Below are 15,991 nucleotides of genomic sequence, written 5' to 3'. Positions count from 1 at the left end.
ACATCTACATGCAGCCGCTGGAAGAGATCATCAGGGGGTTTGGGCTGGGTGTTCATCAGTATGTGGATGAAGCCAAGTTGCAGGGAACTAGGCAGAGGGCCTTCTCGGTGGTGGCGCCTGCCCTGTGGAACGCCCTCCCAACAGATGTCAAAAAGGAAAACAACTACCAGACTTTTAGAAGACATCTGAAGGCAGCCCTGTTCAGGGAGGCTTTTAATGTTTAATAGATTACTGTGTTCTATTTTTCTGTTGGAAGCCGACTAGAGTGGCTGGGGAGACCCAGCCAGATGGGTGGGGTATAAATAATAATAATAATAATAATAATAATAATAATTATTATTATTATTATTATTATTATTATTTTATTACCATTACAGAATTATATAAAGAAATGAAATTGGGCAGGAGCTCTAACATATTATCTTGGCCTTACCACCACCCCCTTCACCCTGTTTAAAAACATGTCTTCCCTAAGGGGTTTATTCAAATTCAGTGCTTAAATATATTAACAGTTTACCCTGAATCAGAACCAAGGTGAAGCTGATTCAAAATGCCATCAGATGTACTAAAACGGAATATTCAGGATATTTCTTTAAAATAAGAGTTTTTTTAAAACTCTTATCATATAATTTAAAAAAACCAAAACCCTTAAGCTAAAACAGCTTTGTATTTTTAGATACTTACAAATAACAAAGTTCCAGTATGGGTAGATGGTTTCAGATTTTCTACATAAATACAAATTGTACATCTTTATTCTGGTAAATGCATTTAGAATAAATATCAAATCAATAGAATAACAGAAACTAATCCTGGTGCAAGGATTTGCCTACTGGCCCTTCTTCTGATTCAGTGTTGCATGTCGGAGAGGTTGTATGTCCATTTCTTTGACATGTGTATGCTTGGGGTGAAAGCAGATTGGTAGACCATAGGCAGAGAAAATGTTTGGCAAACCAGTAAGGTGCGCTGCCAAACAGGGCCGTCTTGAGCAGGTCGGGCGCCCTGGCGCTGAGGTGCGGAGATCGCTCCGCCACCCCGTCCTCGCAGCGCGCAGCATGGCTTCTGTGCGGCTTTGCTGCGCAGAGCCTCCCCTGCCAGCCCCGCGCCCCGTGCCACCGGGACTGCACCTAGAGCCGGGCCTGCTGCCAAAGCAGGGATGGGGCACTTCATACTTGAGGGCCAGATACAGCCCTCCCAGCTGCTCTACCTGCGCCACTCTGTGCCATGGTCCTTTACTGGCCATGCTTTTCACCCTCCTTGAGTTTTTTGTCTGGCTGGAGTTTTGCCTCCACTGGCATGTGACTCCCCCAGAGGTTGCCCGGAAGGGAAGGTTTCCCACCTCTTTCCTAAAGTTTTGGGGTGTGGGATGCAAGATTGAAATCCTATCCAGCCAGGAGGCTTCCCATCCCCACCTAGTATAAGAAGCATTTTGAATTGCGTTGGGCAATCCTCTTTCTCTTAGGTCACCTTTCCCTATGGGAACTGTGACGGGCAGCAGAGCCAGAAAAGAGTCTGGGGATGCAGTCCCTCAGAAACTCCACCAGAGTGCTGGAGCCTCTCTCTGATTGGCTACCAAGATAATAGCCAGAAGTGGGTGGAGCAGCACTCTGGGAGAGAGAATAAAAGGAGCAGTTTCTGAGGGAGAGAGTTAGATAGGGACAGACAATGCTTTTTTTCAGGGGGTACTCAAGGTTACGCAGACCCGCACCTCTTTTGTTGGTGTTAAAAAGTGTGGCCCTTACAGTGACAACTTCATGATGAGTACAGACTCCTATTATTATTTTTTTAGGGAAAAAACACTGGAGACAGAGAGAAGGCTTGATTTGAGATGGGAGATAGTGATTCGAATGAGGGAAACTGGTTCTGATTTGAGTTAGGAAAACCAGGTTGAGTGTCTGGGGAAGGTATACAGACAGGAGTTAACTGGAGGGCTGAGTAGAGCCAGGAGAGGTAGAACCTGGGTCCCCTTCTAGCCAGGAGGGGAGAGTACTTCTAGGTAAAGAAGTCTCCCAAACCATAAACAAGGGGTGAGGTGATCCCCTGGGTCTGTTAAACTGATTAGAATACCTCAGGAGTGGGATTTCTTTTTTAAAAAGTGAGTAACTGACTTTGCTTGTGAACCAAATTAATAAACTGTGTTGAAAGCATTGACCTGAACATCTGCCTGACCTAAGTGTAAGGACCTAGGAAACAGCAACAGAAACTGAAGTGTAACAACTGATTTTGAGCAAAGGGAGTTTAAGAGAAGCTATGCCTGTACTACTGTGACACTGTGCCTGTGACACTCTTATATTTAGTTTAAGTAATAACTTCTACCTGAAAAAACACATCTCCTGACCCAACTTTGTTTCACCAACTTCCTTTTTTTGGAAATAAAGCTTTCCTTGATTAACTCCTGCCTGAGACTCCCTTAACCACAGTTTCCCTTAAACAAGGCCCCCACCCAGGTAGCCTGTGGTAAATTGTAGACATTCATTTAATTGGTAACGTGAGGTAGGTCCACTATATTTAATTGGGGGCAGCTAGCAGGGTAAGCCCGCTACAGGGACCAATTTCAGAGGGATGTCTGTGTTAATCTGTTGGATTCTTGTAGCACCTAGCACATGTATTGCAGCACAAGTATTTGTAGACCAGGATCCACTAAAACATATTGGTGTGGAGTGAGGGAGGACATTGTAAATAAATGTAAGAAGTCACTGATTTCACCCCTTGAATTTCATAGACTGCATTTCATGGTATTTCCACAGGACTCAGCTACCATATACAGCTGCAGATAAAACGTTTTAAGTGTGTTTTAAGTGCAGTGTGACACGAGATTGCGATGGTGAGCCTGATGGAAAATTCAATGTATTTTCAAAAACACTTAAAAGAAAACATTTTCAGAATGGTTTTTATATGTGTGTAGATTCCACCTGTTTGTCCTGCTGCTGACTATTTGTTTTCTCTGTACCAATGTGTATAATTAAAGATCTGCCAATGAGGCCGATAATTCTTCATATGATGAAGTGGGTTCTAGTTCCCAAAATAATGCAACAATAAAATTGTTCAAAGTCTTCAAAGTGTTATAAGACTTTGTTTTGTGTCCTCTTCATTAGGTTTTTTTAAAAAATAAAGCTAAAAACACGTCATGAGCTTCTAAAGAAAGGTAACTAAGTCAGTGCCTATAGAAATGTAGCAAAGCAAGTAAATAAATATTTCCCATTCCCATTCTCTTCTGTTGTGCCAAGGTTTATTTACAATGAGTCCTAGTCAGTTAGTATAGTCAAGGAAACGATTGCAAATACATTTTTCTTTGGCAAGAGGTGTCAGGTATTTTTAAATGTACACAATAAGCAGCATGCTAAAATTACTATTTTGTTGAAGGAGAAGTTTGTTTCCATTTTGAAGAATATTTGATAAAAATAATAATTGAAATAAACATTTTATATTACAGAAACTCAACAAACCTCCATTGAAAGTGAGCAACTTGAAGCACACTCCGCTGAACAGTTTGCTGGCCTACTTCATGGATCATCACCTGCTTGTGACCCACCTGAAAACCCACTTCAGCTATATAGAACAGGGAGCCCAGCTGATGAATTCTACCACAAAAATTCAATCCAAAGTATTTTGAATTCGGCACAGCTGCAACAAGAAAACAGCACTGATATTTCAGTTAAAAAGAAAAAACCACCCATTTTAAGCAGAACTATATTTCCTTCTAAAAGTAATCTAGGAGAAACTAACACACTGGCTGGCATCACAAGAACTGGGGATCAGTGGGTTGTTAATGCTGCAGGGTTTGTGGAACGTGCTTGCACACTTGGGAGGATACGATCTTTGCCAAAGACTCTCCTTGACATGCATTTATCCAAATACGTTTCAAAATCAGACTCTAATCTGATTTCCTACCCATCTAATGAGCAAAAAGCAAGAAGAAATTGGAATGAATCTACAGTAGACCTGGAAAGCTCTAGAAGAAATTCTGAAAGAACACCATCCTTTACTTCAGAATGGGAAGAAGTAAGCCTCTGATGTTTTTATACCATACATACATACATACATGAAAGATAAAGAGAATGTGATGGAGAGCCCTGAATCAAAATTCAGAGAGTTGAATGTCATCTCCAGTTTTAAAGGGATTGGGAAGCAGATTGATAGGAAGGACCTCTTCCTGACACACTTGGAAGTCACTACTACCGTAGTTAGAGCAGACCAACTTTTGTGAGTCAACTGTCCTCTGGGTTCTTTGGACTATGGAAGGGAGGTATGGACAGTGGCAACATGAGAATGTGTCTTTTAAGAGGTGGCTCCCCATTTGTGGAATAGCAAGCATACCTGGCACCACTGCTTTCTGTTTAGGTGCCAGGCAAAAACATTCTTATTTACCCAGGCTTATGTTTTTTGTTTAGAGAGTGGTTAGAAAGCTTAGTGAGCTTTGTTGTGCTCATCCTTGAAGTTTGGTGGGTTGGACTTGTTCCTTTTTAAATACGTTGTTGGATGAGTAATTTAGTTTTTGTTCATTTTATGATTTTAATGTCTTTGTTGATTAATTTTTACTCTGCAAAGAGCATTGAGGCCCTTGAGTGCAAAAAAATATGTCTAAAATGTAGGATAAATAAATAATATAACTCCAAAAGCTGTAATGGTTGGGGCTGAAGGGAGCTGTAGTCCAAAACACCTGGAAGGCATGAGGCTGGTGAAGGCTGGATTAGATAATACTCACTGAGATGGACAAATAATCTGCCCTATCATAAAGCAGACATGTTCCTGTGCACTGTAAGACCTCTGAGCACAGTGGAACTTTTTGCATTTGTATGTGTGTTTCTTTTCTTTTTTTCAGTTTGTAGCCCTCCAGGTCACTTGAGAAGACCTGTTGAACATTTGGAGATTAAATAATCCCCACACATTCTAAATCAATTGGTGAACCTCGAGTTGTAAGTGGGTTTTTTAAAAAAATGGTAGAAAAATTGCTAGCTGTATATAATCCTTTGCACGTGATCAAAAGTGTGCTTGGTTTTTTGATGAAAATGAAAAAATGTACTATATCAAATGAAAAAATTCTCAAGAATATATATTGTGATAGCCCCAGAGCAGTTAGATATCTGGCACAAATTTCAGAGGTTTTTGTTGCAGTGCCATAAGCTTAACAGAGGTTATTATCTCCACAGAGAATTCAGTCACCTAGATGTAATCTGTGGCCTTTGGTTGAAAACCAATTAATGGTTCTGCAAACTGCAGTTTTCAAACCCAAGGGAATCTCTTGTTAATTCAACCAGTCTCCCTATAACAAGGGACAATAGAAGGAAGTGTATAATGAAAAATTGGCAAGCACTGTGGGTGTGTGGAACAAAGCTAATTGAAGAAATGACCATCAGCCCTTTCGTGTAAAACCACATATACCTTATGCTTGGTAATTGAATGAAAAGGTCCTGTTGAAATATGGACATGTCTGCATCTTTTCTTTATGGACAGTCTTTGACTAGATTCCCCTCACCAAACCTTAGGGTTTCAAGTTTTTTTTAAAAAAATCATAGCTCCATTCCCCCCCTTTTTTTTTGCTGTGTGCGCTATGATACCAAACATTTTAAGAGTTAGGTGACCTTCACCCAACATTTAGTAGGGTGGCCCCCATGCTGTTGGAACTGCATAGACTGAGCTTCTCAGATAATTTCTGAAGCTACTGAGATTGAAGAGGGGCCGGTCACATGTTTTTGTGTACTGTTCTCAAGTCTATTATTGTCCCTTAAATAATACTAGCAATTTTTGTTTCTATACTTGTAAATGTATCATGATGTATAATCATAGCATTTAATACTCCCCCCCTTTTTTTCTTTCAGATTGATAAAATAATGAGTTCCATAGATGCTGGTATTACTACCGGACTAGAAGTGATTAATGATGGTATTGCAAGTAAGAAAGAAATACTTTTTCTATTAATATGATTACCTTAATCACTACTGTGAAAGCTAGGAAAATAGTAAAATATAGCCATGTGTTGTGATTGTATCATATTTTAGTAGCACTAGCCAGAGTTAAATTTCATTCAGCATTTTTGATGTAGTACAGCAGTTTTGGGGCACTCTTCACCCTTTATTCAGTACTAAAATTAAAAAAACTCATTCTGCTTTTTGACTTTGAATAACCATGATGTTCAAAGCATATGCTTAAATTCAGTGCCTCTTTTTATCATTTTTAATTCATTTGTGGATAGATATGCCAATAGGATACTATTAGCAATGTCACATTGCTCATCTATTTCTGTGCAAGGAAAAGCAAGTGTCGTTATCTAAAATTGTAACTAAAGAGACAGCTATATCTAAGCCAGAAATGTTTTCCTATTGACTACTGAAAAAGATCAGTGTAAATGATATAAACCATGATTGACTAGAATGGTTTGAGGAAGTGAAACACAAAGGAGATGAACAGGAGAAACTGTCAGGAAATGTTGGTAGAGAATTAACTTATGTGAGTATGGATAAAATAAAAAAATTCCTTCAGTAGCACCTTAAAGACCAACTAAGTTTTTATTTTGGTATGAGCTTTCGTGTGCATGCACACTTCTTCAGATACAGTGAAATGGAAGTTTCCAGGCACTTATGTAGAGAAGGGGTGGGGAGGGGTGGGGATGGGGAGGGGGGATCACTCAGAAGGGTGGTGGAAATGGGTGATTGACTGACTGATAGCTGTTGATTACCGCAAACGACTGCAAATGGTTTTGCATGAAAAAGCAAGGGTTGAGATGGCTGAAGATCGCTTATCATGTATAATGAGATAAGAACCCGATATCTCTGTTCAAACCAGGTCCCTCCATGGTTTTGAGCTTGGTGATAAGTTGCAATTCAGCAACTTCTCTTTCCAGTCTATTTCTGAAATTCTTTTGTAGTAAGACAGCTACTTTGAGATCTTGTATAGAATGTCCTGGGAGATTGAAGTGTTCTCCTACTGGTTTTTCTGTCTTCTGGTTCCTGATGTCAGATTTATGTCCATTTATCCTTTGGCGTAGGGTTTGGCCTGTTTGTCCAATATAGAGAGCTGAAGGGCACTGTTGGCATTTGATGGCATACACAATGTTAGAGGATGAGCAATTAAATAGTCCTGAGATGGTATGTTGGATGTTGTTGGGGCCAGTAATGGTGTTGTCTGGGTGTATGTGGCAGCAAAGTTGGCATCTGGGTTTATTGCAGGCTCTGGTACCAGTGTCCATGTTAAGTCTGGTGGTTGTATTATCGTGGGTGAGGAGTTGTTTAAGATTGGGTGGCTGTCTGTAGGCAATGAAAGGTCTTCCTCCCAGAGCTTGAGAAAGGGAGCGGTCATTGTCCAGGAGAGGCTGTAGATCTCTGATGATGCGTTGTACTGTTTTAGCTTGGGAGCTGTATGTGATGACTAGTGGTGTTCTGTTATTTTCTTTTTTGGGTCTGTCTTGCAGCAGGTTCTCTCTAGGTATCTGTCTGGCTCTGTTGATCTGTTGTTTAACTTCATCAGGTGGATATTTTAGTTCTAAAAAGGTTTGCTGTAGATCTCTTAGGTGAGATTCTCTGTCTGTAGAGTTGGAACAGATGCGGTTGTAACGTAAGGCCTGGTGAAACTTCCATTTCACTGTATCTGAAGAAGTGTGCATGCACACGAAAGCTCATACCAAAATAAAAACTTAGTTGGTCTTTAAGGTGCTACTGAAGGAATTTTTTTATTTTACTTCGATCCAGACCAACACGGCTACCTACCTGTAACGTGAGTATGGATAGAATTTGCTGGTGAAATATGGATGGCTAATATAACTGGTATTTATTTTCTTTTTCTTTTTTAACTTTTCTAAAGAAAAAAAATACTGACCATGCTGGTGGTCATATCTGCCAGTTTGGCAAACTAAAGCTGTGGTGCAGACATGACTTAAATGTTTGTTATTCTCTACATATGACTGTGTGATGTGTTTCCAGTTGCTTATTTTTAACCACCAGCATTAGCATTAGGAGCTCTGGTTACAAAGGGACACTGGGGCCTAATCATTGCTAACCAGCCCTAATCATTACATGCCAGTATCGCTCTGCTATCTGTGTGATTAGCATGTACCTCTGCAGATGTAATTCAGGTCTGTCTGTTTAGAATTCCCCTATGCAGACATCCATGCTCAATTTGCAGGACCAAGGAACTGCATACCTTAGAACTTTTAAAAATGTAATCTGAAGGCAAAACAATATTAGAATGGCAGCCATGCAACCTCCTTTAGGGGTGGCAGTCCAAAGCAGGGACTCTACCATTGAAAAGGGTGTCTCCCAGTATCACTTACTATACTTCTCTGCTGAGGATCTAAAATTATGGACAGGCACATATCAGCAGTGTAGCTAGCCGCTCAGGTGCCTGGAACGCCGCATGCACCTTTGGCCCAGGGGCGGGGCAAGTTGGGGTGCGCTGCACTGAGCCTCATCACCCCCTAGCTGTAGGGTGGCTGAGGGAGAGGTGGCGGGTGGATGCAAGCCACACGCTGCCGTTTTGGGCAGCGTGGAGCCTGCAGGTGCCCGAGCTATTGTGCCACTCCCAAGAGAGATGCGCGGCTCGGGCATGCTGCAGGCCCTGCGGTAAGTGCTGCCCTCCATGGTGTGGCACCCAGTATCGTCCACCACCATCCCGCCCCCTAGCTATGCCTTTGCTCTTGATTGATTCCAGCAATATAGTTTGTTGTTCTGTTAGGCATTCATTTTGCTTCTCTGAATTAGCCTGACAGTTAAAAATGGCACAGACTTATATAGCCCATAGCCATTTTGTCACCCCCCTCAGTGATGACACCCGGGTCGGACCACACCCACCGCACCCCCTTCTTACGCCACTGGCACATATGGAGATGGGCCATCCTTACCTCAGATATGTTCAGGTTCTCCATAGAAATCTCACGGACCTAGTGCCATCCTTTACATTTCATAGCTTTTTGGTCACACTGCTTACATTTTTTCTGTCTCCACACACACTAACCGAAGACACCTTTTTGTATATCTGCAAGTGAGTTCTAGTCCATGAAAGCTTATACCACACGAGTAGTCTCTAGACTGCTATGATATTCATGAATGTTTTTGGAAAGAAAGTAGTTAGTTGCAATATTGTTTCAACAGTAGATTGCTCAGTAGCAGATTGCTCGATTTTTTTACTGTAAAGGTATATTACACGGCCATGTTTTCCAACTCAAACTGATACCTCTTGAAATCAGAATACACATTTTAGAACAGGAAACAGTAAATGTATTTTTCTAAACACTAACACTGTCAAAGTGCACCAATTTTGTTAATATGTGATAAAGTTATGTCTTTTGTAATCAGTAATAGATATTGGTTTCAGGAGGTGTATGTTAGTAGCTCCTCAGTATAGTTGAGAGTATAGTTACTACCTGTAATCTTAGTGTAACAGTCAAAGTTTCATCTCCTCCAGGATGAAAATAAGAGAGAAAAGAATAGAATAGAGTCCCCAAAACCCTTAATGTTTTTAAAGGAAGAAGCACTGCTATATTGGCCATTCTCTGTATTTGTTACCATATGGTTGTAACTTTGGCAAGCTTATTTTCCTTCAAAGCTGTTAATATCCTCCCTCTATAAGGGCAGAAATGAGATAAAATATAAGTATTTAATTAGAACAGAATTTTAATTGGAAATGTGTAGGCATTTTGATATAAACCATTTCCCCACAATTTTTTCTTATATATTTAGGAGAATATAGGTTGATATACAGTGTTAGTCATACACAGAACCATTAAAATCAGTGGATTTCAGCCAACTTAACTGCTGTCTGCTGATCCTCACTAGCTACAGTAGTCTCATACATGTACACTTCAATAATAACTTATATTTATTAGTCTAATATGTGACACTGGCTTCGATATTGACTATATTTTAATATGGATGCATGTTATGCATATTGCCAGAGTGATTCAAGACTCTGAGAGTTTACTTTATTTATAACACCATTAAATATTGTCTTTCTTAATGACAGCCATTAACAAATGCTGTTATTAAAATTGTATGGGCTGAGCTTGAGAATAAATGACCACTCAGTCAATAGTTAAGAAGGACACCTACAGCCTGATTCTATGTATCTTTACTTGAAAGTGAGTCCAGTTTTGTTCAGTGGAGTTTGCTGTCAGGCAAGTGTGCATAAATAGCATCATAGCCTTCGCCACACAATCCTTTCCCCACATTGTAACAAGATTTTCTATACTTAATAAATTGCTCCGGCATAAACCTATTCATCTCCTATTATAATCTGAACTGTAAACAAAGAATAGGAGCAATGTGTGTTCTGTGCCAAGGAAGGCTAGAGAAAGGAGCAGGGAGATATCAGAAAATAAAGACAAAAATACTGCAAGTATTCTGCTCTTTAAAACTGTTTTATTCAGGTACAGAAGCTATTCAAAATATTTAGGACCAGGAAACCTTTGCAATTTTGTTTAAGAAAGCAAATATTAACATCTTGGTCTGATGGCATTATTCATTCATTTATTTAGAATACTTAAAATAGCTTTATAGCCATGAGAGGATCCCAAAAATCTTATGAAAGATTCCCAAAATAAAACTGCACTCAAATCTGATACAGGTTGTAATCCAAGGACTGTATTCTATTCTGGGCAACTTGGGGGCGGGGCACATGCCAGTGGTGGGTGGGGCTAGATGTAAATGTGGGCAGAGTAATAATAACATTTTTACCTGTAGGCAAGTTTCCACACACCCACAAACACCCACTGTGTGTGCCAGATAAGCAGGCAAGAGGCATTGTCAGAGTTCAATGACACATTCCAGTCAGGCAAAACTCTCAGGGAGGATGTGAAGCAGGGCCGTTGAGGGGTTTGGCCTGGAAAGGGAGTGTGGCCTGGCAACTGTTATCCTCCTTTCAGGATTTTCAAAGGTTGATGGATAAATGTGTTGTAGAGGTGAAATTAATATATTAGCACCCATGGGGGTTGATGGTCTAGACTCTAAAGTAGAGCTTTCCAAACTGTGTGCTGCGACATGCTAGTGTGTTGGCTTCAGTGTGTAGGTGTGTTGCACGAATACTCCCCACACTCCTTCCAAGAGTGGAAAGGGGTTCGTTTAACCTCCAGTTTGCTAGTAAAACTGAATTACTATGTCACAATATTATGTAAAACTAAATTACTGTGTTGCGAAATTATGCATGTCTAAAAAGTGTCTCACCAACATGAAAAGTTTGGAAAGCTCTACTCTAAAGTGATGATTCTGAATCCTCTTTGCAGTACTGGAAGTCTGTGTGCTGTGTTACACATTGAGAATGGGAAATTAATTGTTCATCTGTTTCTCTGAAATATCATTGCAGATTTATCATCCTTAGGCTTTAAATAGAACTCTTTTGAAGCACAGAAACTCTGAAATGAGATTATTTCCTAGAGGCTGTATCTAAGCAATAATGTAAATGTGCACAGATACGTTTGGAACTTTTGGCCTTGTTGCACACCATCCCAGTCTCTGAGCCATGCGAGATTCCAGGGGTTCATGTTTCCTTTGGAGTGAGGAACAGTGGGATGAAGAATCAATTGACTAGTTCAGGCAGGTCCAAAGTCCATTTTGGGGGTCCAATCTGGCCCGCTGGTTGAGTTAATCCGGCCCCTGTGGCAGCTCATTTCCTGGGATAAAATCCTAAAAAAAAAGCTCAACAACTTTGGGGTAAATCGGGTCCTCCCTTAAAGAGGGCACATGTTGTGGTGAGACCTGGAGACTGACCACCTGTGTTGTGTGTGGGTAAGATTGGTCAGTCACAACACCTACTTTTAGGGCTTTGGTGCGCTTGACCTTGCTATGTGTCGACTCGTCTGTCGTTGGGACAGGGACATGGCAGGAATTTTCCCCATTTGGCTGATTGGCTGGTGCCATTTGGGTTTCGCCTGCTGAGTAGCAAATCGTCACAACTTGTAAGGTTGCGGATAGGCACTGGTTCAGGTGATAGGGATGGAAGAACGGTCTCACCATCCCTATGTGAAGGGTATTCCGTTAAAGGAATCCAGGGACTCAAATTGTTTGGTCAACCCCTGTGAGGGGGTTGTGCCTGTGGCTGAGTCCAGGGGGACACCTGGGTGGTGGACATAGCCTGTTCCCGGCTTTGTGCCATTCCAGGTGTTCACCCTTGGCTGACCTATGCTGGTGCCCTGGGTCAGTGCTACCTGCAACGGTGCAGGGAGCTAGTTGAACCAGAGCCTATGCAACCACTCACTTTCTGTAATCAATATAGTTGTGGCCTAAATTCTGCCAAAAACCAAACCAAGATTTGAGTCTTGTCTGAATTTATTTAAGGGGGAGATTTAAAGGTCTGAATCCAGAACCCAGAAATCATAAAAAAGCCCTCATAGCCCTTCACTTCATCAAATCTGGCCCTAGTTTTTAGACACCTCTGATCTTTCTATTATTCAGCGCTTTTTCATGTCTTTTTCAGCTTCCTGGTTAAGCAGAAAGCAGATGCACAGCAAAACATGGCAGGCTTTATATCAACAAAGCCATAGAAAAATCTTGTGTGGTATAATAAGTAAAATAGTTGATTCAAGCCAACTTGTGTAGTATTGCCTAGTGATAGGAGGGTATGTAATTCTCAATATGCAAAATCCCTTTCCAGCTTGTAAAAAATAATTATCCTCATGTTGCAGATACCACCCTGAATGGCTAGATACAGTATTCACCAAGACACATAAAAAGGCAGCTGTGTTGGTTTGTAAGGAAAAATCCTAGAAGTCCATAGCTGGACAATACCTATATTAGGATCAAGTAAAATATCGCAAAATAGTGTGCAGGCTTTCAAGTTCTTTAGAGTAATTAATCGGGCAAGATGTCTTATGCAAAGCAGGAGTTGTAGGTAGAATGAGGATGGACCCAGTATAAAAACTCTTTTTGGTTAAAAAAGTGTTTCATGTGTAATAGAAAAGTTTTAATCTTCTGCTAGAGACCACATTAAATTTGATATTTTGCTACACTTTTTTGCTACTAGTTCAGTCAATGTCTAAGCAAGCAAGCAAATTATTTTTAGATATATAGGCTTGTCTAAAAGGTTCATGCTATTTCTCAAAATTCATTGATTTGGCTTGAACAACATACCTGTAGGCTATATCTCTGCTCTTTCCATGCAGCTTGAAAGTGGGAGGTTTTAGGTTTTCCCTAAGTTTAGCTGCACGGTTTATTATTACCACAGCATTTGCTTGCAAAACAAAAGTTCTGAAGTATCCATTTGTGAACCTGGGTGCAATGTACCCTGGGGGACAGGAAGGGCTGACGTGGCAACAGGTAAAGAATTGCTACCACAACATTCTGGAATTGAAAATTGCCACAACAACATTCTGGAATTGAAAATTGCCACAGCTTTATTGATTACAGATGCAGGTAAGCTTTGGCTTAGGCATTGGCTGTGGGTGTGTATCCTGAATCAGCCTCTTACCTGAAGGCTGAAGTTTGAACAGGGTTGGGCTTGCCTGAGTTAAGGGCTACCCAAGATGCAGGTCAGCTAAGCTGCCCCCCACCCTGGCCATCATTGGAAGTTCACTGCAGTGTGTGTGTGTGTGTGTGTGTGTGTGTGTGTGTGTGTGTGAATTAAAGTCAAACACCCTGTTAAAATTCTCAGATTTAAAAGTAGCTTCAGTGTACATAATTAGTATTGAACTTTGCTTCTCAAGTGCATATCTCTTATCGGATCTTGATTAAGCCTATTCCCAGTTTATTACACACACACACACACACACACACACACACACACACACACACCTACCTATTCATAAAAAGCAGTAGAAACAAAAGAGACTTCCACAAGACTGGCCAATGGCTTGGTAGTCGATGAGCAACACATAGACCCTTATCCAGTCCACCACTGTATTGAGACAGCTACTCAGAGCTTTCACAACCTTTCCTGATTCCCAAGGTATGGAGGAATAGAACTATGTGTAATCAGCATACTAGTTCTAGTTACAGGTAGGCAGCCGTGTTGGTCTGCTGTAAACAAAATTAAAAAATTCCTTCCAGTAGCACCTTAGAGACCAACTAAGTTTGTCATTGGTATGAGCTTTTGTGTGCATATCTGAAGAAGTGTGCAGTCTACTGGAAGGAATCCCCCCCCAGCATACTAGTGGCACCTTGCTTTAAAACTCCCAATGACTGCTCCCAATGGCTTCACATAAATGTTAACTAGCACTGGGGAGGGGATAAATCCTGCAGAACTCCATCACACAGGTGCTAGAGGGCCAAGGAGCACTCATCCATGTCTTTCTTAGGTCTGCCCTCCTGGTCAGGGGTAACCAACCTCTGGACCACATGGAACAACTCTTCAGGATGGGTTCTTGGGGATGCAATGGAGGCAGCAAAGCAGGAGCTCTTTGCTGCCCCCGCTGCCATGTAGTATGCTTGATTATGAGCCTGAACACATGCTCAGTTGGCTGCAAGAACTATACCACTTATGCTGTAGCCCACACCCAGTCCATTTCATCAATCACTGCTTACCATAATACCAACTGAAGCATCGGGGGGACCTCAGGAGCAATCATATCAATGACCTATGAGTCTCAACATTCCATAATGAAACTAGGACTTCAACACGATCACCTGCCAATCCACTCAGAAAAAACCCCGTAAGTGTTCATGAATCTATCACATTCCATCCTAACCGGTCCATCCCCCGCTTTGCAGGGGAAAATTGTTGCTGCAAGTTCAAACCTCCCTGGTTTGAAGGTATCAAAAACATTTCTGGAGGAGGGGAGAGAGAAATCCCTTTTCTTATACATGGATTGCAGCTGCAGTGCACAGAACAGGATTTCCTCCATTCTGCCCTGCAAGCATGCAGAGAATTGGGGCATGTAGAGCACCATATGGAAAGCCTTGTGTGTGTTAAATAAGCCTGACTAAGACGTGCCCTTATTACAGCTTTTCTCTTTATCTGCTATACCTCCTCCTGTTCTGATTCAGTGTGTTTCCGTATGTTTCACAGCAATTATAGGGGGGAAATCAGTGCCAGGCAGCTTACACAAACAAAACCTCATTGATGTTTGAGGGACCATATAGATGTGAAGGGTCACTAAATCACTTATCATATTGATCACATTTGGTCTGCCCTTTATGCCACATGCTGCATTGCCCCATATATGACATTTCTTTTACTATTTAAGATGCAGCTGTTGGTACCATTTATTAGAAGCTACACTGCACCGGGCTCTGATTCTCTCGCCTCATTTCTGGTTGCAGACAAGAAACGTAGCAGAATACATTCTCCAGACTCTGATTCTCAGGTTCTACTACATCTATATCTTCTTCCCTGTATTTTACTTTTATTGTTTTTTAATAAAAGAAAGAAAATGTAATATAAATGTAGGAGCATATCACAAGACATCAACCTCATAGATGGTCAGTCAGCAAAGCCACAGCATACTACTTGTCTGTTTAATTAAGATCTATTTCAACAATTATCTCCAAAAGAGAACACCCTTTCTTCTGAGTTGAAATATATACCGTATCACATTTTAAAAAGATAATCACTGTTAAAGGGAAATCCTATTTCCAGCATCAATGGCCATCTAATATTTTAATTTAGAATTCCCCCCATATTAAATATGTTGCTTTAGAAACAATTGGCAGGTTGCACTATTGTTTTTGACTTCTTAACAAAAAGTGTTGATCTATTTGACATGAAACACAAAGCTGTGAAAATTGCATCATGCTGTATATAAGATGACAAATCTAGGCCAATAAAAATGTCTGGAAAGAATAGTTTTGAAGAATTGTAGAACAACTATTGTGTTAGACGGGAACACAAAGGGAATGGCATCAGCCTTTCAAAGTTGAAAACTAAATTTGAAGAACTAGAAAGTCAAGTTTCAACATGACTGAATATTACAAACTTTTTACATTTGATGATGTGAAGCAATGAGTATTACTGGATGGACTGCATGACTTAGTGGTAGAGCACATCCTTTGAATGGTAAAGGTCATAGGGTTCGCTCTCCAGCATCTCTGGGTAGGACTGGAGGTGAAGCCTATATGAAACCCTGGAAACTACTAGT

The 15,991-nt window shown here is 40.8% G+C and overlaps 1 protein-coding gene across 6 annotated transcripts in view; it reads left to right on the top strand.

Moving 5' to 3' along the window:
- Positions 1-15,991, top strand: part of ANKS1B (ankyrin repeat and sterile alpha motif domain containing 1B) — a 327,182-nt gene that overhangs the window by 129,207 nt on the left and 181,984 nt on the right. For all 6 annotated transcript variants that reach the window (XM_088651954.1, XM_088651950.1, XM_088651949.1 and 3 more), the window contains 2 exons: positions 3,431-3,999; positions 5,817-5,889. In XM_088651954.1, the coding sequence (XP_088508080.1) occupies positions 3,431-3,999; positions 5,817-5,889 (642 nt within the window). The remainder of the gene's footprint in view (positions 1-3,430; positions 4,000-5,816; positions 5,890-15,991) is intronic.

The sequence above is a fragment of the Zootoca vivipara genome, chromosome 9 (assembly GCF_965207765.1).
Source record: "Zootoca vivipara chromosome 9, rZooViv2.hap1.1, whole genome shotgun sequence".
Lineage (NCBI taxonomy): Eukaryota > Metazoa > Chordata > Lepidosauria > Squamata > Lacertidae > Zootoca > Zootoca vivipara.
This window is presented reverse-complemented; position numbering and strand designations above follow the sequence as displayed.